At 33.2% G+C, this 26140-nt stretch overlaps 1 protein-coding gene across 1 annotated transcript in view; it reads right to left on the bottom strand.

Moving 5' to 3' along the window:
• Positions 1-1295: 1295 nt before the first annotated feature.
• Positions 1296-26140, bottom strand: part of SGCZ (sarcoglycan zeta) — a 326796-nt gene continuing 301951 nt past the window's right edge. The window contains exons 7-9 of the mRNA XM_065737005.1: positions 24478-24550; positions 11594-11717; positions 1296-1490 (exon numbers count right to left, since the gene is read on the bottom strand). Coding sequence (XP_065593077.1) covers positions 1296-1490; positions 11594-11717; positions 24478-24550 — 392 coding nt within the window. The remainder of the gene's footprint in view (positions 1491-11593; positions 11718-24477; positions 24551-26140) is intronic.

Below are 26140 nucleotides of genomic sequence, written 5' to 3'. Positions count from 1 at the left end.
TACAAATCAAATGAATCAAATATGAACACTGATAGAAGTAAGAAACCCCATATCAAACTGGTCAAAAATAGGAAGTCAGCAGTGAGATCTTGGTGCAAATTGGGCTGCATAATTTAAACACAGACCTGATGAAGTCAATAGTATATTACATTATATTATGTACCTTTTTGTATTTCATATAATTTGATATGTTCGTATATATATGTATTAATATTACTTTGAAACCTTAGCAGAAGATGGTTAACCAAAGGGAATAATAAATATGAGTGTAATACTACTTGTTAGTGCATTGCTTCTCAGCATTACACATTGCATTAATACTAATCTTTATGCTGTGTACAAATGGCAGCAGTTAGCTAGAAAATGGACAAAATGTACCCTTGAAGATTTTTTTTTTTCATTTGCCAATTATAATTATCTTGTGAAGAGCAATGCACTGGTCAAAAGACATATCATCAGTACTTCCCTCTGTACCCTGTTCTTCTTTCCCCAGACCTGTATGTTCTACTGAAATCAATCATTTCACATGCAGAAGCCACAAAATTAGTATATAAGGCCATTCAGATCAGACAAATAAGAGCAGATATCTTTTTCACTCTGAAAGATAATATTGCTGAGCACTTCCAAAATTTACCTAGTGTACAAAACCCTAGACTAAGTAGACAAAGAGTAACAACACACTTCTAAAGAAACCAAACTCATGGAGGGATTCTGTCTCTTTTTGTGTTAAAAACCATTTACTGAATTTAATTGTTTAGTAAAGCAAGCATCACACAATGCTTCAAAATTTTAAAATTCAGGGATAAAAGTTTACATCCAAAAAAGACGAATGGAAAATTGTGCTTTCAGACAGTAAAGTTATTTATCATACAGGGGTAACCAATTCTCACCATCAGATTCTGGGCAAATTTCTTTATGTACTATATATATATGTGTGTGTGTGTGTGTGTGTGTGCAGTTCATATCCAGGTCCTGCAAAAATCTAAAACTATGTGCTTCACTTCATGTAGCAAAGGCACCTGTGTTATTCTCCCTTTTGGACAAAAGGTGATGTTATGTTCCAGGTTTCCTGATGAAGAATACACTGATTTCTGAATATCTCACTCCCATCTCTACGTTGAGTGGTAACACAAACCACGAGAGAAGGCAGCTCTGTATTCCTGCTTACACTGGAAGAAGTTGCTCTGCAGGCCATTTGAAGCGTCGAACTTGTCACAAGGGAAACCGAGCGGAACTGTGAAGCAGAGGGATAGTAACAAAAGGCTATTCTGGTGTGAGGATAAATTGGAGTCCTTCTAGCTCCACAAGCAGATGTTGCTACTGGATTGACATGTGGAGCCTGCTCCTGCTGGGGACAGGTAAAGTTTACCATTGGGACAGACGCAGAGCTCATAAATAGTCTGGCGAGGAGCTGAAGAGCTTGGTGGAGAGGAGGAGAAGGAACCCACTGGTAGATTTCCCAGGCGGATTGTATCTGCATTTAAAAATATCTACAAAAGGGGAAAATAAAAGAATAAGTACATTTCTTTCAGCATTGTGACATATTTAAAAAAAAACCTATGTGAGACAGAGTCATGAGATTTTGCAAATATGTAAGCTGTCAACAGTTCTTGTTTTATGACTGAGCAGTTGCATACCCATTAATACTCATTACTGCAGTATATGCAAATGTTTCCCCCAACATGTTTATTCAGATATAAGTGGCGTCATACAGAAACATTTAGACAGTATTCTTAAACAGCTCAAGCAATTTGTGATTAAAATTTATTCATTAATGGCAGTAGCATATCCTTGTTGTGGAAAAGTTTTTATTTTAATAAGTGTGAAGAGATATTAAAGCACATTCCCTAGTGTGTTCCTGTAAGCAGCAGGAAATATGTGCTGAACTGTGCTAAACTGTCGGGGCTTAACAATAGCTTCATTCTGAGAATAATTAAATAAGGATGCAGAGTCACAGGCACAAAATAAAAAGCTTATTTGACCTAAATAAGGAGGATAAAATATTTGAGGTTAAAGTCTTATTAAGAAGGTCATTGTGCTATTCCCATTTGTTTCTGAACATTTCAAATGACTTTCAAAATTTTTTGTTTGTTTGTTTTCTTAATCTCTTTCAATTGCAAACAACAGAAGACAGTATTAAACAGGAAACTCAAATAATGTTAATGAATGGTAATGAATCTGTATCATGTTCTCTAATATTTACAATTTTGTTAAATTTTCAGGATGCCACAAAATCAGGTAAATAAAGAAAAAAAAAAAGCAAGTTCCCCACTACTCCCACTAGCACAAACAGATAAGCTTCCAGCTGTTTGAAGTTCATTTTTTATTTATGGAAAGAGTAAATGAGAGCCAAACAAGATCAGCCATTACCTTGGATGTAGACTATGGAAACAAAGCGAAACACCTTTAGCTCTGCAAATGACTGTAGAAGCTTAAGGAAAGGTGAGTTAGTGATTTTTATAAGGTACTGAAAATCAACAAAGCCAACTTGACATCACTATAGCACAATGTCAGCAGTACATTTAAAAAAACTGGGAAAATATGACTTTTGACATTTCCAACTGTAAATACATGTTAGTTTATGATAAAACCAGTGGTATATAGTAGAAAAGCAGTGCAGAAGCACTACTGAACCCCTACTGGAAAGAAGTGACTGTTAGTAGAATGGGAAAAAACAGAGAAAGCTGAATGAAAATCCATGCAATGACTGATACAAAATCATGTTACCATCCACAGCAGAAGCAATGTAAATGACTGGGATGGTTGAAGGAAATACAGGTTGAAAGTAGCCCAAAATAATGTAAGCCCTGTCAAGGCCTCCTTCTCCAAGAGGAAGATGCTGTCTTCGATGGGAAATAACGTTAAAAGAGACATAAGGAAGAATCTCAGAGGCACAGATGACAAGTGCACGGCACGATGCCTTTCTTAATTCTCATCCTTATTGACAGGTAATCATTATGAAAATAAATGCAGCACATTTTAATCTTTGTTCTATAAGAATTATAACAAAAGAATGATGCATTTACACACAGAAGCTGTTTTTAAAGTTCAATTCATAAATCTGAAGTAATTAGGAGTCAGAAAGCCCAGCAGAAATAATTTAGATGGAAGAAATGTGGACAGTGCAGAGAACAATTTAATACTGTTCTACTGAAACTGCAACTGTAAAAGAGGATCACATATGTGAAAAATTTAGCTCAGATAGGAACAAATATAAAGTAACTATAGAAAGTGTAATAAGAAAATAAAATAAGAGATGAGGGAAACAATCTGATAGCAAACTACAGGCTAGAACTGGTAAAATGTAGTGAGGAAAGAAAAGGCTAATTGTCAGTCAGAGAAGTTCAAGTAAATAAAAAGCACTCTTTCATTTCTCATGCAAGAAATAAAACAAATGTTAACAAGTCCACTGCTATCACAGCAATGGTGGAGTTATCAACAGCATTGAATAAAAATCCATTACCACTCAACAATGTAAGCTTAATATAAGTATCAGCATAACTTTTATACCGAATAGTGTTCAGCATCATTCTGTACTCAGAGAAAGATCAAAAACTGATGTCAGAACATGAAAAGATGCTTTCAAATTCAACAGTACCTCTGCCGGATATTAAACAGGAGCCTAGAATGTCATGTACTTGTAATGAGTAGCTTTTGATAGCTTGAAAATAATTCTAAACAAGCAAACAAACAAACCTGAGTAGCTTTTTGGACATGTAATACCTTTATTCAGTAAGCTTTAGTATACTTGGAATATCACAAAAGATAAGCAAAAGATTATTTATCTGCTTTTTGAAAAAAAAAGAAGAAATCAGAATGTTATATATATGATAATATGGCACACTCGAGTATAGAAGACTTTAATGTTAAGAAAATCCAACAATACCAGATCAGTTACATGTACTTTTGAAAGCAAGAATGACTGACCACTGTAACAATTTAGTTGCAACAGTAGTGGGAAATGATTGTTAGAAGTACATAAATGAAAACTAAATGAATTCTAAAAGATGTCTTGGTTCAGAAAAGAATTCAGAAGGAAAACAGAGGTTATATGATGCTTGAGATCATGCTAGGTGATTAAAATCTTCTGGATGCTTTGAAATTTTTATATTTTTATTTTTTTATTATATGTACTCATTATTTCTATGTCTTTGTTTACATCAGGACAGCTACACTTCTGCAACTCCTAATTGCAGAGATTCTGTGGTGTACTGCCCTAAGCATGTACTCCAGCATGCCTTGAAATAAAATGTGGCTCAGTTATTTGCTCATTAAATTAAATGATCTTTTAAAGTATAGCTGTACATGTATTGCCACTGGTGCTTTCAAATTTCACACTGTGATGTAGACAAAATCAGATTTTTCTGATGCCAGAAATTTTTCTTCAGGAAGCTCTAATGTCCTGTCCCAACAAACATTCAACAACATCTGGTGAGCAATTTGGATAGAGAAACTGAAGTGGATTCTTGTAAAGCTGTATCAGCTACAAGCTACAAAATCTACAAGTCTGACAAGCTTGGTGCCTTTGGAGAAAGCTGGGAAAGCAGTGCAGTTTAGACAGAATCCTATAGCTATACTCTAGAAAAGCCCAAGATGAAGAAGTTTAATAAAGGTAGCTTAAAGTCAACATTAAAACCTTCTCTGTACACATGCAGTCAGGGCTATAAATAAAAGACTAAATTTACTAATGCAACATTGATATCTATTATTAGTTATTTCAGCAAAAAAGCACACTTTGTACAGAATTCAAGAGAAACACAGTTCATGTTTGAGCATACAGCCCTTTCCATCCTAGCTTTAGGTAAAAGCTTAAATTCCTGTCAGAAAAATCTTCAAACAAAACTTAAAACTACTCTGCCTGCTGTAATGAGGTGTTTGAAGAGAAGAGGCAAGAGAGTATCATGTTCCCAGAGAATAATGTTGCTAGATGACAGGGAAATCATCAGGGAACTGCCTGTATGAACAGTCTTACTCTAATCAATGCTGCCAATGTGGGAGATAAGCCATTTAAAACTTCATATGCATTAAGATTATGCTAACTCATTATGTTCTTCCTGATACTCACACCTCAGAAGATAATAGGCAAGAAGAAAACCAAAAACTTATTCTTGAAACACTGTGGGAGATTGACTGAGAAACTACAAAATGGAAAATGCATCAGCTACTCAGAGAAATATTGTTTCACATCAGAATGCAGTGTATTTAGCTGGATAATTCCCTTTACATATTAACATTTTAAAAATTGTAGATTACAGATCAGTTTTGTGTATCAATGCAAAGAAAAATATGTTAATATTATCTTTTGTCTTTTTAAGTAGACTGGTTTCTTATTAATTAAAATAGCAAACTTGATCAGCCTGTAGGGGGTGTGGAATTAAAAGAAAGATTGCACACTTTAACATAAATTCTGAAATTCTGTATTATTTAATGTGAATCACGAGGACTTTCAACTTGCACATTTTCCACACAGGATTTGATTTTCAGCAGGGCTGTAGGAGTAGTACTAAATGAGAGTCAGAAGATTGAATGTAATGTTTTTAGGAAATTATTTTAGTATTTCCATTTCTGTATTTTGGGGAGGAAAAAAAAAAAAAAGAAGAAAGAATTTGCAATTTAGCAAGATACCAAAATGGCAAAGGATATATAAATATTCAACCCCTCTACTTAGAACGCTTGCAATCAATTATTTCTATGAATTAGCAAAAGCCTCTGCAATGATAGCTCTATTAACTGGCAGACATGAACATGTAAAAGACACTAGCTTTAAAAAAATGTCAAAGACTAACTAACCCAGCAAATCCAGTTAGTCCTAGCCCATGCCTTGTGAATGTGTTTAGGATATCAAAGGTACCTGTGAAATTTATCGACTGAGATCTGGAAGTTATCTACTCATCAGACTGTGCTGTTAAGCTGTCTGAACAGGGACAAGGAGGAGAGGAAGATAGGACAGAAAATATAGTTTATCTACAAAAAATAGAGCAAAATTGAAGGAAATTACTTTCAGTGGGTAAGATATAGACATGAGGTAAAGAATCAAATATTCATACAAGCCATGTTCTATAGAGATATGAATCAGCCATGCCATGTATAAAACTTCTCCCCTGGGTCTCTGACTAAGTGCTCTCAACAGAGATTATACTCTGAGTAGATATAGCCAAATGAAAGAGTTAGGATTTATAAATATTGAAGAATGTTCTGTATAAAATTATGGTTGGACTTGAAAGATTATTGTAAAGAGCTTCAAGTTGTGTTCAGGACTAGTGTGGTTAAGAAACAATATGAAATTGTGTGAAGTGTAGAAGAGAAGAAGAAAAGCTGGAAGGCTGGTGTTCATCAATCAGTATGAAGAGACAGTGTAATATGATCTCCCTTAGGCTCTTCAGAATTTATTTGAATTATAACAATCCAAGATTTTGTCTAAACTTTTTGCTCTATTGCATACTCTATCAGAAGCATACATAGAAAAATGATCATATAAGTTGGGTAGCTAGATTACATATGTTTTATTTGCTGTTATGCTTTCATTAGCCGAAGATGAATTACAGCATGTACTGTAATGCTTTTGTTCTAATAACTATTGTTGGTTTTGACATTTATTTTAAAAACATTTACCAAAAGTAGCTTTCATTGCAAGTCTTACATACACCGGCACAATATCTACAATCATATCTGTCTTAAGAATCACTAATATTCAGGAAAAAGGTAAACAGTGACATGAATTTCATGACTGGGATGAAATTGGAAGTACTGAACATTCAGAGAGGGCCAAATTACCTAGTATAATCTGCATGTTCAAAATGTATTCTCTATAGAAGTAGGAGCAATTGACCACAAGAGAAAGGAGAGCTGTAGGCCAAACTGTAGTCAGATGCAGTGAATGACAAACTTGGATGGAGCCACCTTCTTTAATTCTGCTCTATTTCCTTCCTCAGTATTATTCCCGAAATAGCTGCTAACTACAGGTGATTTGAAAACTAATGTATATATATATTAAGTATACTGTTGTACATTAATAAAGTGTGAAATTCTTGCTAGAATGGAAGAACTTCAATACAGAAGTGATGTTTATGAGAGTTATGCGTCATTTTAAGCACACATTTTTCTAAATTCATGTTAGATAGTTACAAGCATATGTTGCATGATAACTCCACTGTAATTTATACTGGTGGCTATGGAAACAAAACATTTCTAGTATATTTATTCTTTCCATATCAGGATTGATCAAATGGGGTTGCTGTCAATGCTGACCAGTAGAAGTTTACAAGGTCCAGTGCTTATGGTATGCTAATGACAGTCTCAAACACAAAAATTCCCACAGTAAAATTCCAAATGTTATTAAAAAAAAAAAACAGAAAGCAAAGGACATGCTTGTTTTAGTTACAGATTTCAACATAAAGGGTTTTTAAAATTACTTTAAATTTACTTAAAAATGAATGATTTTTATATTTTGTTTAAAAATAACATGGAATTATAATGATTTAAAAAAATCTATCAAAATATCTTTATAGAATTTTGAAACTAAATTTCATAAAAATTAATTATTAAAATATAGAATATTTTCCTTTCATTTTCATAAATTACTTTCTTTCTATACAGCAGTCGCAAGTTAAATGGTTAAGGTCATGAAAAAGGGCTTTCAAAACAAACAGCAAGAGATAGATGCCTTTTTGATACCTAGATTCCTTTTATGAATTCACATATTTTTGAGATCTATATTCTGCCATAGCTTATTTCTTACTGAATGCACTTTATTCATACCAAGCATTTTAATTTATATTTGCAAACATTTAATATCTAGTAAATATAACTCAGCTGAATCAAACTGATCTAGGGAATGCTGTTCCTTTGCTCACCCATTTCTCAATACTAACGGCAAGTAGCATGCAGAACAAGTTGGTTCCATTACAGTAAATGTATTTATTTATTTTTTCTGTTTAAGAACAAAATAACATCTACAAATCCCTGCCAAAGTTTTAAAATGGTACTGTTGGTTGTGTTTACAAATGAAGTTTACCTCACTTGTGTTGAGTATTAATCTCTGTATTAAATACATCTTATGGATTTAAGATTACATAGCAAAAGCTAATACTAATGCATGATATCTCTACAAAATAATCTGAGGTGTCCGTTTGAATTGCATTCAAATGTTAAATATAAACTTGGTCTCTTCTGCTGCATTAATTTTGAGTAAACATATTCTGTTAAAAGAGTATTGCCCATTTTAATGTGGCAGTTACAAGTCTCATCAAGGGATCAGTCTCATGCTACAAGCAACCAAATATTGCCTGCAAACCAAGCAATGAAGGAGTGCATTCTAACAGGGAAATAAAATGGGATAAAGAAGTAAACAGGAGAAAGATAACAGAGCAGGGGACAAAATCATAGAATCATACAATGGCTTGGGTTGGAAGGGACCTCAAGTATCATCAAGTTCCAACCTCCTTGTCATAGGCAGAGTTGCCAGCTAGTACTAGAATCTAAGTACCTAGATCAGGCTGGCTAGGGCCCCACCTAGCCTGGCCTTGAACACCTCCAGGGACAGGGCATTCAAAGCCTCCCTGGGCAAGCTGTTCTAGCACCTTACTACCCTCTCAGTGAAAATCTTCCTGTGTCAACTGTTTATGGGCTGGTTTAGCCTGGTTCCATGACGAATGGGGTGGGGGGACCCATGTGCCCACATCCCGGGAAAATGGGAAAGGGAAAAGGGAGATGGGCCTAAAAATAAAATAGCAGCAAGGATCTGAGGAGGAAAGCTAATTTACTAAATAAGATATTGGAATGCTAAATAACAAAATAGAATATAATTGGAATTGAAGCTAATAAATCAAATAAAATGAGAGTGTCCAAAAAGCAAAGGCCTTACACTAACGCCAAATGTAAGACAACTAGGGAGCACCCACTGCTGAGATGATCTGAAAAGGAAAAAGGGTGATATCATGACTTGCCAACAGTATAATCTTTCCCTCTTAGTGGAAAACCAAAAAACACAAAGTAACACAAGATCTTCTAGGGCACGTAGTTCTTTTCTGAGACAGGAATACCCAGAACTATCGATGATCCATGGAGCTGGAGCATTAAATCTTTAACTCCAAGTACACAACACAATGTCAGGATGTGGAATACTGATAACAAAAAATCATAAAACCATGACATCCCTGACATTTAATCTAAGTCTGACCATTACTCTTTGTCCTATCACTATTTACGCATGCAAAATCTCATATCTGTGGAATTCAAAATTGATCTGTACTTTTGCAATGTGCTTACATGTGAAAGAAGCAGTAGCCAGCTAGCATTGTGCTGAATTTCCAGACAAGAGAAGTTAACTTTCTTCTTATGTGAACCAATAGATTCAGCTAGTGTTCAGAGCTTTGTGTTGCATTCTGTTTGTAGATGGTTGCTACTTCAAACCACTAGTTATGGTTTATTTATAGAATGAAGCATAGTTCACAATTAAATGCCAAGCTGTAATTGAATCAAAGGATTCTGCTGATGCCTTGGCTCATAAGGGTGCAGCTCAAGAATTTTATTAAGAGCAGAAGAATGTGAATGGAACATACAGCCCCCAGTATTCAGTTTGGGATCATGCATTATCATGTGTAATATAGCTTATAAATAAAATGATTATTGTAATACTGCAGTAAATAAAAAGAAAATGTATCAGACAGCAGAACTGAGAATGCTTGCAGAGGCTTTCATTTTGTGATGTGGGAGACTAAAGATTATACTATGTGAGAAATAAAGCTAGAGGAAAATTACTTTGTAAACACATTCATGTCCTTCAGAAGATATTTTCTGAAGTTATGCTTAAAAAGAAAGAAATATATATATATAAAATATATACTTTATAGATTAGTCCACAGTAAATTCATAATGACTGTCTACATGGCTAATAATGACTTTTTCCAGATTCCATATAACTATTTCCTGGCATGACAGAGCAGACAGAAGGAAAATATTACCTAGTGTATCTTCTGCTAGTAAACAAGCTCATAAAACAAAACAAAATAAAATTTAACCAGTATGGAAACGATATAAAAATCATGTATTTTTTTCTAGTACAAAAAATGTGTTTCCACAAACACGGTTCATTGATTTCCAGAACCAGGTAACAAAAAAAATATTATTTTATTCATGAAAGAAACATGAGTGATTAAATATACATTTTTAGGCTAAAGTAAAAGTTACTTTAACATAAATTTGGTAATTGTTGTAGTTGTTTACAGAATTGTCTTTTCAGAATTATAATAATGGTTAAGTGTTTATAATTCTCTCCTTACTGTCTGAAAATCCATGGTGTACTTTGGACTTCAATCACTGACCTCAATCAGTTTGTTGCTATAGACATTTTTGTCAATCAGATGTTTAACCTGGTTCTTCATTCTGGCTTGTAATGCTCCAGAGTGGTCATGGTAACAATACACAGTTATGCTGTACTCATATCTTTCTGCGCTTTATTCTGACCCCTTCCAGTGTAAGAGATCAAACAGTGTATCTCAGGATGGATTTTCTCAGTGTATTTAGAGGACAGTGCTTTACAAATTTTACTGGAGCTTCCAGTATTCATGAAATATTTAGACACCTTGAACTTTGTTAGATGTGTTTTAGCAGGCAAGAGCTACTAGGGAAAGGGTGGGGTAAGGTTGATAACTTATTCTATAACTATCAGTCTAACATCTACACGGGAAATGTAAAGTCTTATTTACCATGCCCAGGAATATAGTAAATATTTCTAATATGAAGTTCAATTAAGCCTGCTGTACACTGTCATTTTTTTTTTTCTCTAAGGCATTTTGTTCTTAACTGAATTCCAACTCCAACAGTGAAAAATATAATTATTATAACTTTTCTCAAGTTCATGTTATGACAATCTAGCTGAGATCATAAGAAATTATTTCCAAAATTATCTTTTCAATATAAACTAGTAAATATTTATGAAAAATTAGAAGTCATACTATATACTCAGTATATTTGTGCTATTCATGGATTGTGAACTAGTGATCCAATCTGACAAGTTTTTTCTTGATTTAACACAAGTTTATACATGAAGAATCCATACCAAATTTTTGGTCATCTTTGTCACTGAAATACAATACTGTTAAAATTATACATTGACCATAGCACTTAAATTCTCTATTTTTCAGAGGTATTAACAATTGAAAGTAAAATGAGCAGTATGCAGAGCAAATCTATTGAAACATGTTATCATAGCTTAATAAGGTATTAATTCAAACTTCTCTCTTTCAGCTTGTCAGATTCATCCAAAATTACTTTTTTACTATTATCGGTTTGCTGTGGCAATGATGATTACCCAGGGGTATGCTGGAGGACTGTATGGCTTTTTTCTTGAGTGTTACATTACATTAAAAATACTTTTATCTATATCCATTTCACTTTTTTTCTGTGTGTGAAATTTAGTAATTCAAATATTTGAAAAAAGAAAATTAATAATAATTTAGCAAGCCAAACAAAAATTATTTTAATATAGGCAAATGCAGAATGCTTCTAGATTTACCATGTTGCTGAATAAGCAACCCTTGCATTATTTAAGTTGAACAAAGCAGTAGAGCATTTTTCTACCAGCTGAGCTTACCTCTCCTTCTGTAGACTGTAAGTGCAGTTCTTTTCTACATGTAGCCTTTAAGTCTCCTGCAGCTGCATTGATTTGCACTCCCCTGGGTGCTTCCATCACCAAAGATCTAGTTGGAGATTCAAGTCTAAAAGACAAAAACAACAATTGAGAAAAAACACACTAAATCAAGCCACCAAAAAAATCAACCAGACCTAAAACGAACAGTACCACAACGTATGTAGATACAAATGTATTTGGAAAGTTAAATAAGCGAAGGTAAGTTATTATATGTACACATGATTCTCTCACTATTCTCTATGGCCTAGAGAACAATAATAAAATAACAAAAACAAAAAACAACAGGTCTGTGTTTAAATCTGTTCCTGCTTGGGACAGCATTTAGGCATACACTGATATAGGGGTGCCTGCATACTGATGTTTGCTTGTAGTAAAACTGAAATACAGGTACTTACAATTTGATGTATGTCTGTGAGTGGTACTGTAATGGCAGATTAATAACTAAAATTTGCTAACTGCAGGTGCTCTTCTCAATAAAAATTAAGCAAAGCTCTTCAAAACTTTTAAATAATAATGTAATACTAAATAAATTTACTTTGCCTTCACAGACTTATTTGTATTTCACGAAGATGTAGCAGCATTATGCATGAAGAAAAAGAGTACCACATCTCCATTACATGTCCTTTTTCTGTTCTGCAAAATATTCATTATGCTTTTTAATACTGATTTGATAGGGTCAAGCTACATATTACTGGGTCTTGCTATCTCTCCCCAATGCAACTATTGTTCTACTCCTGTCCAATTTTCCCTTTCTTTCTGTACTCAAGATTCTCAATTAAGCTTAGTGCAGAACTAAGATACCTTCTCATCTCTATTCTCTCTCAGTATGCTACGGATTTCTCTTGAATAGGAAGAACCACTGCAAGGTTTTGATAGTAGTAGTGTTCACAGACTGAATAGGAAAAGTGACCAGATGTATTGAACTGGAAAACAAAAAAAAAAAAAGGATTCTGGATAGACTCATTGCATAGCCCTGTTAAGAATGAGACAAACCTTTTAATCTATTTGTATCTCAGTAATATAATGACAGAACACAGTTCTCCTCTACCTGAACAAATGTTTTTTTGTAAGATGAAATACATTAGTGACAGAAATAGCTAGAGTGAGCAGCACAAAGAAAATTGCATTATCCTCTTTAACAAATTGTATTTTGAGTATAAGGTCAAATCTATTCGAAAGTATAATGAGGTATTAGGCATGTTATAGATATGAGCATTTAGTTCATCAAAGAATTTTGCTACAGAAAAGCCAAATAAAGTACTATCAGGCAATGGAATAACAGACTTTCAGCATCTTTCAACTACTGTTTTTTGTGTTGTTTTTTTTTAAGCGTACAGAGTAGTGATGGATAATTTGAAATTGAAATGCCGCATCTGCATGCAAAGTAAGTCACCAAGATGATGTCTGTGAAATATTTCTGTCCATTATATGTCATTAACAATCAATGGGGGGAAGGCAGAAATGAAAAAAAAATTACTTGGTAGCACAAAATGAGACTATTAAAAGCAGGTGTTCAGATAACAGCAATGTATTTTTTGTGGGTACTTACATGTACTAAAAAAACCAAACCAAACCAAAAATATATAAAAGATACCTACATATGAGAAGTAGAAAAATCAGTATTTTGTACGTGCTAACCCATTTTCTTTCAAAATTTTTTTTTACAGTCTGTATAGGAAACGAATAACAGAAGATTTTTGTGCTTCTTAGTAACAGGAAAGAATCTAAATATCATGTTTTTTTTTTTAACCATGAACTTCAGTGATTTTCAGGTGGTAGGCTGATGTGAAATTCTGATGGCTATAAGACAGCAGAACAAAGACTTTCCAAAACTTTTTAGAAACCACATACATACACTGGAAACAAATGAACAAACAAAACCAACAAAAGAACAACAAAAGACAACATTTAAAGAGAAAACTTATCATTCATTTGTTTGCAATGGAAAGTAGTACAGAATGCTGCTGCTCACAGAATATTGAGTAATTCTAATACAGAGTGCATGTCTGGGTTCCTGATATCAGCCCAATTTAAGCATTGCTATAAATTAAGAGCACTTAATTGTGTACAAATTGCATACTATGTAACAAACATCTATTTCCTGTGGCACATCTAAAATGAATATTCAAAATTTGCTGAAAGGGTGTGTGCAGCAGAGAAAGCTGGTTTCCTAGTTCCATGACATTTTAGGTCAAACTTCTGCATCCCAGTCAGCATACACAGTCATAAACTGCACAGGTTCAGTAGTGTTGGAGTAAACTAACACTCTGATGAAAAAAAAATAGCACATACAGAAATAGTCTGCATTAAGAAAACATCCATCTCTTCGTGGAATGTTTAGAAATGAGGCTTTTCAGAGTACTATGTTGGCTTCATGGAATTTTACTTTGCATTTCACAGGAAATTGAACTGCATATTTCATAAATGTTTGGATACTCCCATCTCATCCATAATTTTCAGTTTTTGTGATTTATAAACTAATTTCCCATAATCTTAAGATTCCTCACCGCTTTCAGCTCCCATTTTATAATTATTAGGATAAAAAATGTTCCTTAACTACATTTATTATACTGAATGTATAGGTTTTAGCAAAATAAAAAATATTTCTGGTTTCATATAATTGAAATCACTCTTAGACATCAGAAATTTTTTAGTAGGAAGACAGAAAAAATCTATTTCAGAATACCAAACAAAAAATTTCTAGTTTTGTTTGAAAAATAAACATGTTTTTCTAAAACACAAGAGTAGCTGAGTTGTTCCCTTGTTTCATCATTTTTTTTCATTATCTATGTCAATCTTAATAACTTCCAATTTACCTAAAATGAAGACATTTGGAAAATTAATTTCTGAAATTGAGAACAACTTGTTAATATCAGACTTCTACACACTCTGGAGCAGAAGTTTCTTTTCCAGGCAATAGATTTTTTTATCAGTTTCCTGAAATAAAATATTTTAGTAGAAATATCAATAAATGGTTGATGAAAAGTACCTCTTAAAAGTCCTATTCATCAATTAATAAAACTGAGTGCCTGTATATCTTTTACAGTTCCTAATCTACTTTCCTTTTTATCATCCTTCAGAAGATGTACATTTGACTTAGCTATGCAACCTGCTGCATGCTTCTGAAAACAGAAAAGCCTGTGCACCAAGAGATTACTTCCTCAGTCTTTTGAGATAAATATAATTTGATATGCAGCTTCTTAAAAATATTTTTGTTATATTTCTGAATGCTTTAATCTCTATTACAATACGATTGTAACATCCCATGTTGCAATTTCATCCCTCTAAGGAAAAGAACATTACTAGAATAGCAAACCAAGAATTTCCTTTTCTTTCGGATTTACTAATGACCTACCACACTGGCATCTGCTTGGTGAGAGAATCTTAATTGTGCAATATAATTTTTCTTTCCTAAACAGCAATCTGCAATGGAGAAGGTAACTGTGCTATTAGTAAACAGAATCTACAACACTTTAAGGAAATATGAATAGACATTTAAAACAACACTTTCAAATAATACAATCTGTCAGTTGTCTACATGTGATGCAGAGAGATCTATACAGAGTGGAGAAGGGTTTTTTTCTTTTTAATTATCAATGATTAATTTGAATGATGAATTTTAGAGGATCAAAGCTGCGTGGACTTGGGCAGAATTCATTAAAGTATTATTGCTAAAAAAGTTTTCAAATATTTTGATTATGTTCCTTTGAAGGTATTTAAATATTTCTCATGAGAAATACAGAAACATTTATTTCTCATTTATTTTGTTTATAAGTTGACCTAGATTGTATTAGAGAAAAATAATAAAAAAAGAAACAAAAGGTTTAATTTTAAGTTTTAATAAATATTTTAGATTTATTTCTTGCACATCCCTCAAACTCACATGGGATATAATTAATCTATGTTAATTTTGCTCTGTTGACTAGCAGAAGGTATATCCTAAAATAGAAAGAAATAGAAGATTCCCATGCGCAAATGTGAATAATTTATTTGCTTCACATCTATCCAGTCCACACTAGCAAAATGACTAATATGAGCCGTTAGCAATCTGGAATTTGTAATCCAAAAGAAGGATTAAAAAATATGCTGCCAACTAGAGAATGCACATGCAAAGCAGGTGCTCATTTCCTCTTACACATCTTGATGTATAAGGGTCAAGAGATACTTCAATATTTTTAAATATTTAATATATGATGATGGGCTTGCCAACGTAACTTGGTGTCTTTTTTTTTTTTTAATTGTTCCAAACAGTTGTTTTATCCCTTCTCTCACTTCTTTATAAAATGGCACTACCAACCTAAAACATCATAGAATTCTGTGATTTTCTCACTCTCTACCAAAATGATTTTGTTTCAAATTAGAATTAAGATTTTTTTTTTATAAAACAACTTCATAAATTTAGTTCTCCAGAGGCCTCAAACAATTTCAAATACAATAGCCATGAAATTTTATGCCCATTAAACTGAGCATAATTACCTTTTCTATAGATACTGGAACCATTGAAACAGAGGATTCTTGATTAGCTCATTTTGATATCATGATAGGAATGCTGGGAAAATTAAGATTTCTGTTCATTCATTTCAATCTCATTGTTGCCATATATATATATATGCATGGTTAAAAATAGTTTTGATACCTTTTCACCCTATACAAGTTGCATGTGATTGACTACTAGAAGAGTTATTTTATTTTTGAAGCTTACTGTGTTCCTATGTTTTTAACCAAATGTTTGTATTTTCAGGAAGAAATCAAAGATTTTATTGAAATGCAAGGGAAGATGTGCAGGCCTCATGAATTTTTAATGTTATTCACTGATCATCAGATAACCTTTATCAAAAGGGAAAATTCTCACATCTTCACAGGAAGCTCTCTATATGTGGGAAATTAACCTTTAAGGGCACAGTTTGGCTTTCTGTATTTTGTGACTTAACAGCAAGACCTTAAATAAGAGAAAGTTAAATAGACACCTTATGGAATAGGTAATAGTACAAACTAGTAAGTATCAACCAGTTTTGCTACTCATAGACAATGCACTTAAATAAAGAGGAAACTTTCACGATTTAAATTACAACAGCTTTCAGAATTTTGTTTGCTACTTTATCTATTCTTTACATATCACTCAGTCAGCATGACTTTATTACAGTTCCTGGAATTTTCATTAACCCAGAAATCACCTTGTTGTACTCAGATCTGAGTTCTAATTTCTCCATACATGCTACTCAGTTCAGAGTCTGCGTTATAATAACAACACACAAAATTACAGAGTATTTTAATTTTATGTAACAAATTAAAAAAAAAATCCTGACAGAGGCAAAAAAACCCGACGTCAACTGAGAATATACATTGCTACTGAGGAAGAAAATTAAGAGAGGAATAAAATGGCATTGGAGAGTCTTTTTCAGTGATGTTATTAAAGGACAGAAAAAATGAAGAAGCATAAATAAAAGGTGAGGTGTGCTGAAGAAAGCAAATATTTAAAGCAAATATTTAAAGCTTGACAAAATAATCAGGTGTTGTGAGGAACGTTAAAGAGGACTTCGTGCATTGTTGTGAGAGCATAGATATAAAAACAGGGAAGAAACTAAAATCAGAATATTAAAAATAACATAAAATAAAAACTTAACTGGAGTTTCTGGGAATAAAAATTCATGCATTTTAGAATGTAAAGTGCACTAAAAATCAATCTTCTCAAAATCAAGAAAATAGGTAGAAATGTAGGGATTAGAACATGAGCTTTCATTTCTTACAACAACCTCTTTGAAAGTCTAAACTTTCAGGCTGTGGGACAAAGATATGCATACGAGACAATCCAAGATACGTCCTTAATCAAAAATATGAAAGAAATATTTCCTAAAGTCTGATATCTCAGAGCTATCTCTGCTCCACCCAAAGTATTTCCCTTCCCAAAATCTTCCTTGCTTTTGTTTTGAGATGAAATCTCTACACCTGCATAACCACTACGCTGACCCTCTTTCTAAATATTATTAACTGAAATTTGTTTTCTACCAAAGACATTCCCATTATCCGAGTTGTGTTTCAGAATATATTTTCTTAATACGCCTCGTCAGAAGGTGATTGAAGCAATTTGACCACAGGTAATTCTCAAGAGGCTGTGGGAGCCGGATTTGAATATAAAGAGACAAAGAAGAACCAAATAGGGCTCTTTGAACAACTGGAAACATATGAGAAATTGTTAACATAAGGTCTTAATTTTGAACTCCATTAGCTTCCACTGACTCAGATGAGACAATCCAGACCATCCCTAATTCTTGAATAATATATATATATTTTTCCCCTGAAGTCTATAAATTGACATAGGTAGATACATTTTAGCTGAGATAAAGCTTTGTTTTGCATCTTGAAATTTTTCCCATGTTAAAAATTATTCTGCTGAATTTGCAGACTAAGCACAGAAGAGAACTTGCAATACACTCTCCAGCGGACAGTACTCGGACTGCTTCTGAACAGCAGCAGAAGAAAACAGACCAGGTAAGAAAAAATATAGAAACTCAGAAAAGGTTTGGTGTGTTTTCTTTGTCACATTTTTATGGCAAGCACTATTTCAGAAAGAGAGATAGTCTTTTATTTTCTGCAATACAAAGTAAGGGGGGTAAGTGGCTAAAGAGTGGCACAGAAAACTGAGGTACCGCTGGGAAGGAGTAAAAGAACAAATAGGGAAGAAAAGTTTCTGGTGAAAAATTTATTATACGACTATGCAAATGAAATGTTGCCCAAATGGAAAAGAATATAAGTAGCTCTTCTTATTAATGCAATAAAAACATAAGGAAGATAGGAAATGAAAATATTGTAGCTGTTACAGCAATAATGCTTGATCTTGATTTGTAGTACATGTACAAGTTTTGTGTTATAGAAATAGGATATCAGATCGGAAAAACAAGATGGAGGAGTATGCAGGTCTAGTATTACAAGACTGCATTTGATCTGGAGTCCAAACCACTTTAGAATTGAGTTCTGGCCTTACTAGGATCAGCCCCTCAATAGTGATAGCTATTTTTTAATTACTATTTAAAAATTCGTGCAACACTTCTATTTGGGATATCTCTGAAAATGATATATTTAAACAAAGCATACTCTTTTTTCTAGTCATATTCTGAAACTATGTGGACGTAGAGTTTCCTGAGCATTGCACCTGGTGGCATTTTAGGTCCGCAATTGGTGAAGCAGCCGTGGGACAACCTTTGATGCTCCAGAGAGGTTCTAATTGCACTGGGACTTGAGGTGCCTCTGCTGGTCACAGCTGCTGTCAGACCTGAGTGGGCTCCACATAAATAGGGATCCTCATCTGCCTTCACATTGATCACCAGACTAAAATTGCTTTGTTGCTCATTAACTCAGCACAAACATAACCTAGTTGCTGATAGTAAAGAATTTTAATCATCCCCTTTGTTCTTTTGAAAGTCTATTCTAGACTCTCTGGCACCTGACACATACCACGCTCAGTTCTATATAGTATTTTATCTAATACAATCATACTCTTGAGTTCCACTGTGTTCCAACTGTGTTGTAGAATACCAAATACCTTATTGAGTGAAAAATATTTCTTTGGATTAGCACAATATAGCCACCTTCTATTTCACCCCAATTTTTACTAATCTCCAAGTTGTTAATAATTCTTTCCTTTAAGAGTCTTTCAAAATAATATTGCAAAGCATTGCATACCAGTGAATCCAGACTAAAAGACCTACAAGATGAATCCTTTCACCTATTTTTCCATACATTTCACTGCAACAGCTACTCTTAGTAATCCATCAGTCTCAAAGTACTTATTTTCTCATTTGAAAACTTTATAAATTTCAGTTATTTGACCAAAAAGACAAGAAACATACATTATTCAGCATCTCAAATTAATGAATTCAATGAATTTTCCTATCTATTGACAGCAATACTTTCTTCCTTCATATCCTATCTCCCACTGGAGCATTTTTCCTTCTCCTGAGTCAAATGCAGTTATCCACACTGAACACTAAATTACTCTTTTTGAAAGACAAAAACTGTTCTTCTTTAAGAAGAACAGTTTAAGCTTGTAAGGCTTTTCTGGTGATAAAACTTTAGCTGACAACTGCAAATTATCTAGGTGGGTGTTATGTAGCCGGCAACCCTTTGTCTACAGTGTTTACATTTGAAAGCACTTCTTCGGAGGTGTTTTGCTCAGGAGTGCTTAGTGGTACCAGAGTTTGGGGAACGATACCATTGAATCCTGTGAAGGCAAGATACAATTTGGCATTTCCCTACCCCTCTCTTATCTGCTGTCAAGACCCAGAAAAAAACAAGAGTTCCCGTGGAGATTCAAAGAAGCCAGGAACTGCCTCTCCAAAATGAGCTGACTAAACCACCTTGTACTTATTAAAAAAAAAAAAAAAAGTTAAACCTTCTTTAAGAGGGCACAAGCAAGCATACCCACGCACTAGGCACAAGCACACCCAAGGCGCTATGCACACACTTCGCACACAGAGAGAGGAAAGAAGAGAGAGAGGGAAAAGGAGGAAAAGAGAAGTCATCGCCGTCAACAAAACAACACAGTCTCCAACAACCCATCGCTACAGAGAATCAGTGTCTGAACTACGAACCTCGCTGGACCCACGGTGGTGATTCTCCCTCTCTTGCTTTCTACTAGGACTCCTTCGCTTTTATTTCTTATCTTTTTTCTATCTCCCTTCTTCTTTTCCCCATATCTCTAAGAAACTAGAATTTGTAAAAAACTGGTTGGTCTAACATTTGACCCGTTGTGTCTTAATCTCACCATTGGGTATACATATATATATATTTTAAAAATAACCTCTTCTCCCTCCTATAAATTAGAGTGAGTGAGACACTCTTCTAGTTTAAGACTCTATTGTATCTGAATAGGAACTAACATTTATAATTTATTCCTATCTTTTCTATTTATTTCAATGTATTTTGCATTATATATGTATATATAAAATCATTTATAAATACATATAAAAAGTTAATTACATTGTGTCAATTTTCCCAGTTTTTACAGGTATCTCAATTTTGTGCAAGTGTCAAAAAATAGTGTATTTTCAACAGCTAGTCAACTGTTGTTTTCAACTAATCAAATGTGTATATTTGCAACACATATGCCCAAACACTGAAATAACTATTTGAACACTAACTGTAAACTCTAAAAACATACATACTGAATATTATCAATTCATTAAAAACTAGTATTAAGAAGTTAGCTAGAAGCAGAGGTCCTTAAAAATAATGTATGAAATAGAGTGAAAAAGCACAACTTATCTCCACAGTTTTGATTAAATTTGTTTTATTAGGTGAATTCTGGATAAAATAGATGAGCAAAAGTGTCCCTACTCTTTTGTTACTCTCTTTTCTCAATTTATTGTCAAAATTACCTTCTAATATATTCTATGGTTTCATGGTTTTATAGAAGAGATACTTTATCTTATTATTAAACTACTCCTAAAGAGACAAAAGAGGGCCCTTAACAAACCGTCAGGACAACTCTTATGTGAAACACACCTCTGCTACAAGATTCTGAATTCTTATCAAACTTAAAGTAGGATCCTACTAGCCTTAGTTCTTCCTTAGTGCTTGATCAATTTCCACCTCATTATGCCTAGCATTAGCTTGTAGGATTAGCTAGTAGTCAATAGTATGAGAGGCTTGACAGAGAAAAGAAGAAAAACTATTAAGATTTGATCTTGCAGTTATCCCCAGAGAACAACAACAATCTCCTTATTAAGAAGGTTATTGAGGTCAAAGCCATCAGCATTTAAGAAATGTCTGCCTCTTTTATCAATAAATATTACTTATTATTGCACCATGTTTTAATGTAGCCTAAAACTAATATTTGGGGACCTATCATACTGGTGGTTTAGTTGCTCTAACTGTGTTCTTACAAGGAAAGTTAGCAAGAGCAATATGAAGATTAAATTATTAAGATGTAAATCATTTTCCCGTTTCTAAGGCATGGTTATTTTATGCTGCTTATCCCAGCTAATGAAAGTCAGATTTAATTAGTTTTTGGGTTTCAACACAAAAGGGCTTACCTTTCACAAAGGATTTTGTATAAAATATTTTCTGAAAGCAAAACGTTGTTACTTACTATTTGAAAATGTAATATGTGAATGAATAAAGTAGTTGAGCACATAGGAAGGAAATATTTTTACGTTTTTAAATCCTGACTTTACTTTTTACACAACATATTTTTTAATATACATTACAGATGGTTCTTTGTCTGAAAACTTCAAATTCTGGATATAGAACAAGGAGTGTTGGAGAGGCAAAACTTCAGAAATTTGAATCTAATATGAATCATCATCTTTCTGGCTCTTCATCCAGATGAGATTGAGATAAAATTTTGGAACTTTCAGCTCAAACGCTGTGCCTCTTGTGTCTTAGTTGAAATTTTATAGTTCAGCTTCATTCTTAGTAATTAAGGTTGACAAAAATTTCCACTTTTTAAATTCAACAGTTGTTTTACATATCCACTGTTATGAATTTTATTCCATCGCCTCTTTTTTGATAGAAGTACACACCTGCTGTTTAAATATACACATATCTCGATGTCTGATGCTTATTATTTGACCATAAAAACATATTCTCAAATGAAAAACTAAGGGATCATTTTTAAGCTAATTAATTAAATTAAATTTAGGTGTCTTTCAGACCTGTATTTAACTATTCAAATGAACATATTATATTTGCATTTATACACTGAATCCTGCTAACAAACTGCAAACATCTCTACCTACTGAAAAAATGAACTTTAATGTAAGCTCAGCAAACTTTCTTCCCATTTATATCATCATTAACTTCAAAAGTCCCAAGACTCAGGGATACTGCATTTGGTAAAAAAAAATACATATACTATGTTTTAAGACTTCCAGTATTATTTGCTAGACTCTGACTAAGTGTATGTCAAAACCTTACACAATGCAAAGACCCAAAGCAGAACATTGGAATTCAATTGTCTATATTTTGCAGGTATTCTTTGTCATGTAACATGAGACAAAGACCTGTTGTATTTAGGATGCAACTGTTCCATTTTAGAAGATAAAATCATCTCACAATATCAGTGTAGTTTTATTAACTGGGCCTGATGCCAGAAAATCGGCTCTGACAGTGTTTTGTTTGTAATAGTGGGAGTCACTGAGGCCACTGGGATGTGTTATATATCTGGGTTGATTTATTTCAGCATATTTGGAAAACAATCATTTCAATATTAAATCACTGTTTTCTGACAACATATGTAACATTAGCAAAAAAAATCATTGTATTTATGGAGAAAGGAACTGCAGGGCTTGAATTTTTTATTTTTATTTTTTAAGGATTTTTTAAAATCATTTGAAGTAAGATAAAAATGTGGTAACTGGAGTTTTCAAAGACGTATACGATCTGAGTGTCTAATTGCATTTTACTGTCAGAAACGATCATACAAAGCTGCAATTATTTGAAGTTCTTTTAAGTTAAAAGCTTAAAAAAGGTCTGCAGGTTACCTTCTCGAAAGATTTATGCCAGAAGCCAATTAATCTCTGTCCTAATACTAGTTGTCTTCATTTTAAAAACAGAATATCACTGAATCCTAACTACCACTTAGCAGCATAGCAGCACATATTGTACAAAACCCTCCACAATACATTACATATGAAATATAGTAAGAATAAAAAACACCTAAACTAGTTCTGCTTGAAGGTGCACAAGTAACCTTCAAGCAGAGGGTTGTTTTCTTTTTTTTAAAACACCTGTTTTAAATGTCCATGTCCTGAAGACATGGGCCTTTCCATTCTATCATACATTTACATTTTCATACATTATTTAATCATTGAAATCATTAGACAAAGCATGGTCTTCACATTCTTTGAAATTAAGTTCTAGCTTCCTTCTCCAAGTTTCGCGCCCTCTATTAAAATCTTTCTTCATGGACAGCTTTTTGTGTATGATTTCTGCAATGGCTCTTACTGATCAAGGACCCTAAATATCTTAGCAAACTAGCTAGCATATTTTAACAAGTACTTCCCTGTAGCAATTCCCTGCAATCAATGCTTGGCAAGTGAATTGAGAAATAAATAAGATTTAGAAATCTTAGCAGAATTCAAAAATAAAGACTTTTTCTTACCACTTTTGTAGAGAGAAAAACAAGGATATATCTTCAATTTTCTGATAGTCATGTATTCTCCTTAACTGTATAACTTACAGATCAGTATTTACTGGGGCAATAGCATGTACTTCAAGATAAAGCTTTCACCATACAGCTTTCTAAATTGAATCTTTCTTGGTATAGAGATGTTTTAATAAGTTTAAAAAAAAAGCAATTCTAACTTATTTTAGTACTTCTGTGAATAAGTGCAGCAAACTCTGGGATCTTTAGATTTGTAAGCGTAGACAAATTTGATAATGAATTTCTGAAGTATGTGCACGAAGTACTCAAAAAACCCATCAACATGCAAACAGTAGTTAAAAAAAAAATAATAATAATAATAAGCTGCTTATCCAGACATATACTCAATGGCAGCTCACAAGAAAATAAAATCTGCAACTGATGCTATTAAACAGTGCAGTTGTCAATTAATTCTAAAAGTGTCTGACTATTCTGGGGAATGTATAGTTGAGGATTCTGCCATAGGAGAAAAGTCATTTCAAAATGTAATGTATTTTCCATTTTGTGTGACAGATGTGGGTCTTTTTTTACTAGTTAGAATAAATTGGAGTCTAACAGTGTTTTGGATATGTAAGAATCATAAAGTAGGCAGTACAGACTACTATACAACTATTTGCTTTTAATCAAGATGTAATTAGTTTTGAAAAACACTTGATTTTAAAACAACTCTTTGAACAACACCTACTTGAGGTCTTGAGAAGGCTCTGCTCTGATATGGGGTGTCTCCACGGAGTGCCCAAACACTGCCCCTTCAGTGCCTAAAACACACAAATAAAATGAAGTCCAGTTACTTTGAAAATAAAAACACATCAAAATAAATGATCACAGATGAAACATATAACTGAATCCTGTATTGATGGCTATTAATGTTTCTTCATATATATGTTAGCATTTCTATTCAAAATCTGGATTGAATACTTGAAATAATAGACTTCTGCTTATCCGTAGCTGAATTTCACATACAGATCTCAAAGCATTTAAAAATTCAGGCTTCTCAGCGCTGACATGCCTGAATGTCCATTTTAACACATCGTTGTTGACAAAGAATAAATTAATTTTGTTTTAAAAACTCACATTTTAAAGTAACTATTCTTTTTGCATGATGCTCATTTTGATTACTTAAATTGAGATCCCAGCCTTTCAAAATTTTTGAAATATCAACTTTCCATCTGAAGCTGCTAGCCTAAATCTCTGACTCTGTTTGCGTGTCACAAGACACTCTTTCCTTTTGGATCAACTCAGCAGCAGATGCTCGCTGCCATCTCACCTTCAGCGTTAGTGTAAGGCCTTCGGTTTATCGGGCACTCTCTCTTGCTCATTTTATCTGATTTATTAGCTTCAATTTCAATTATATTGTATTATATTGTGGTATTTTGCTTTCTGATATCTTATTTAGTAAACTAGCTTTCCTCCTCAGATCGCTGCTGCTGTTTTGTTTCTAGACTGATCTCTCTTTTCCCATTTCCCCTTCCCTTTTCCTGGAGCATGAGTCCCCTGCACCAATCGTTGCAGAACTTTGCCAATCTGGCCTGTAAACCATTGTGAATTGTAAATTTAAAAATCATAAAGATAGCATGTGCACTGTGTAATGAAAATAGCCTAGAGCTATCATGTGAAAGACTTTTCAGTTAACAATAAATAAAAAAAATGAGTCGAAATATATGTAAAACGTGATTTGTTTACATTCTATCACTGCTAATAAGATAAAGGAAACTTTCTGGGGCACTTATAGTTGATAGTTAAATATGCTAGGAACAGTTGCTGTTTTTTAGGGTTAGAACATTTTCATGTGCTCTGAGTGCTGAATTCTATTAAGAATATACAAACAATATCTCTTAATTGATGTGTAAATAGTGGTCAATATGATCAGTGCTTCCGTAATTGTTTAAAAATTATTTCCGTAATTGTTTAAAAATTATTTCCGTAATTGTTTAAAAATTATATATTTAAAAAAATATTGTTTAAAAATTATTTTAAAAAACATTTCAAAAATGTTAAATACAATACAATATTTTCAATTATTTAAATATTTCACAAAAGATATCTTGGTTTTTAAATGAGATAAATGTTTAGAAATTTTGGTAAATAATGAATAACCTTTGGAAAACTAATCCTACCAGGAGCTGGAAGTAGATCCACAGAATGTTTAATACTGTTTTACAGTGTTAAAGGGAAAATGTCCTGAACAAGAAGTCCCAGAATAGAATTAAATGTGAAAGTACATAAGGCAGAAAGTCATCATTATTCATCTTCTAAGACACATTTTCATAAATAAAACAATAAAGAAAAATAATCATTGTAAAGTTCTCTACTGGTATGGAGTATTCAGGAGAGAAAGGAGTGAGTTC

The sequence above is a fragment of the Cyrtonyx montezumae genome, unplaced genomic scaffold (genome assembly GCF_038088225.1).
Source record: "Cyrtonyx montezumae isolate F1298 unplaced genomic scaffold, pur_monq_1.0 scaffold_2, whole genome shotgun sequence".
Lineage (NCBI taxonomy): Eukaryota > Metazoa > Chordata > Aves > Galliformes > Odontophoridae > Cyrtonyx > Cyrtonyx montezumae.
Note: the sequence above shows the minus strand (reverse complement) of the source record. Positions and strands in the feature narration are given on the sequence as shown.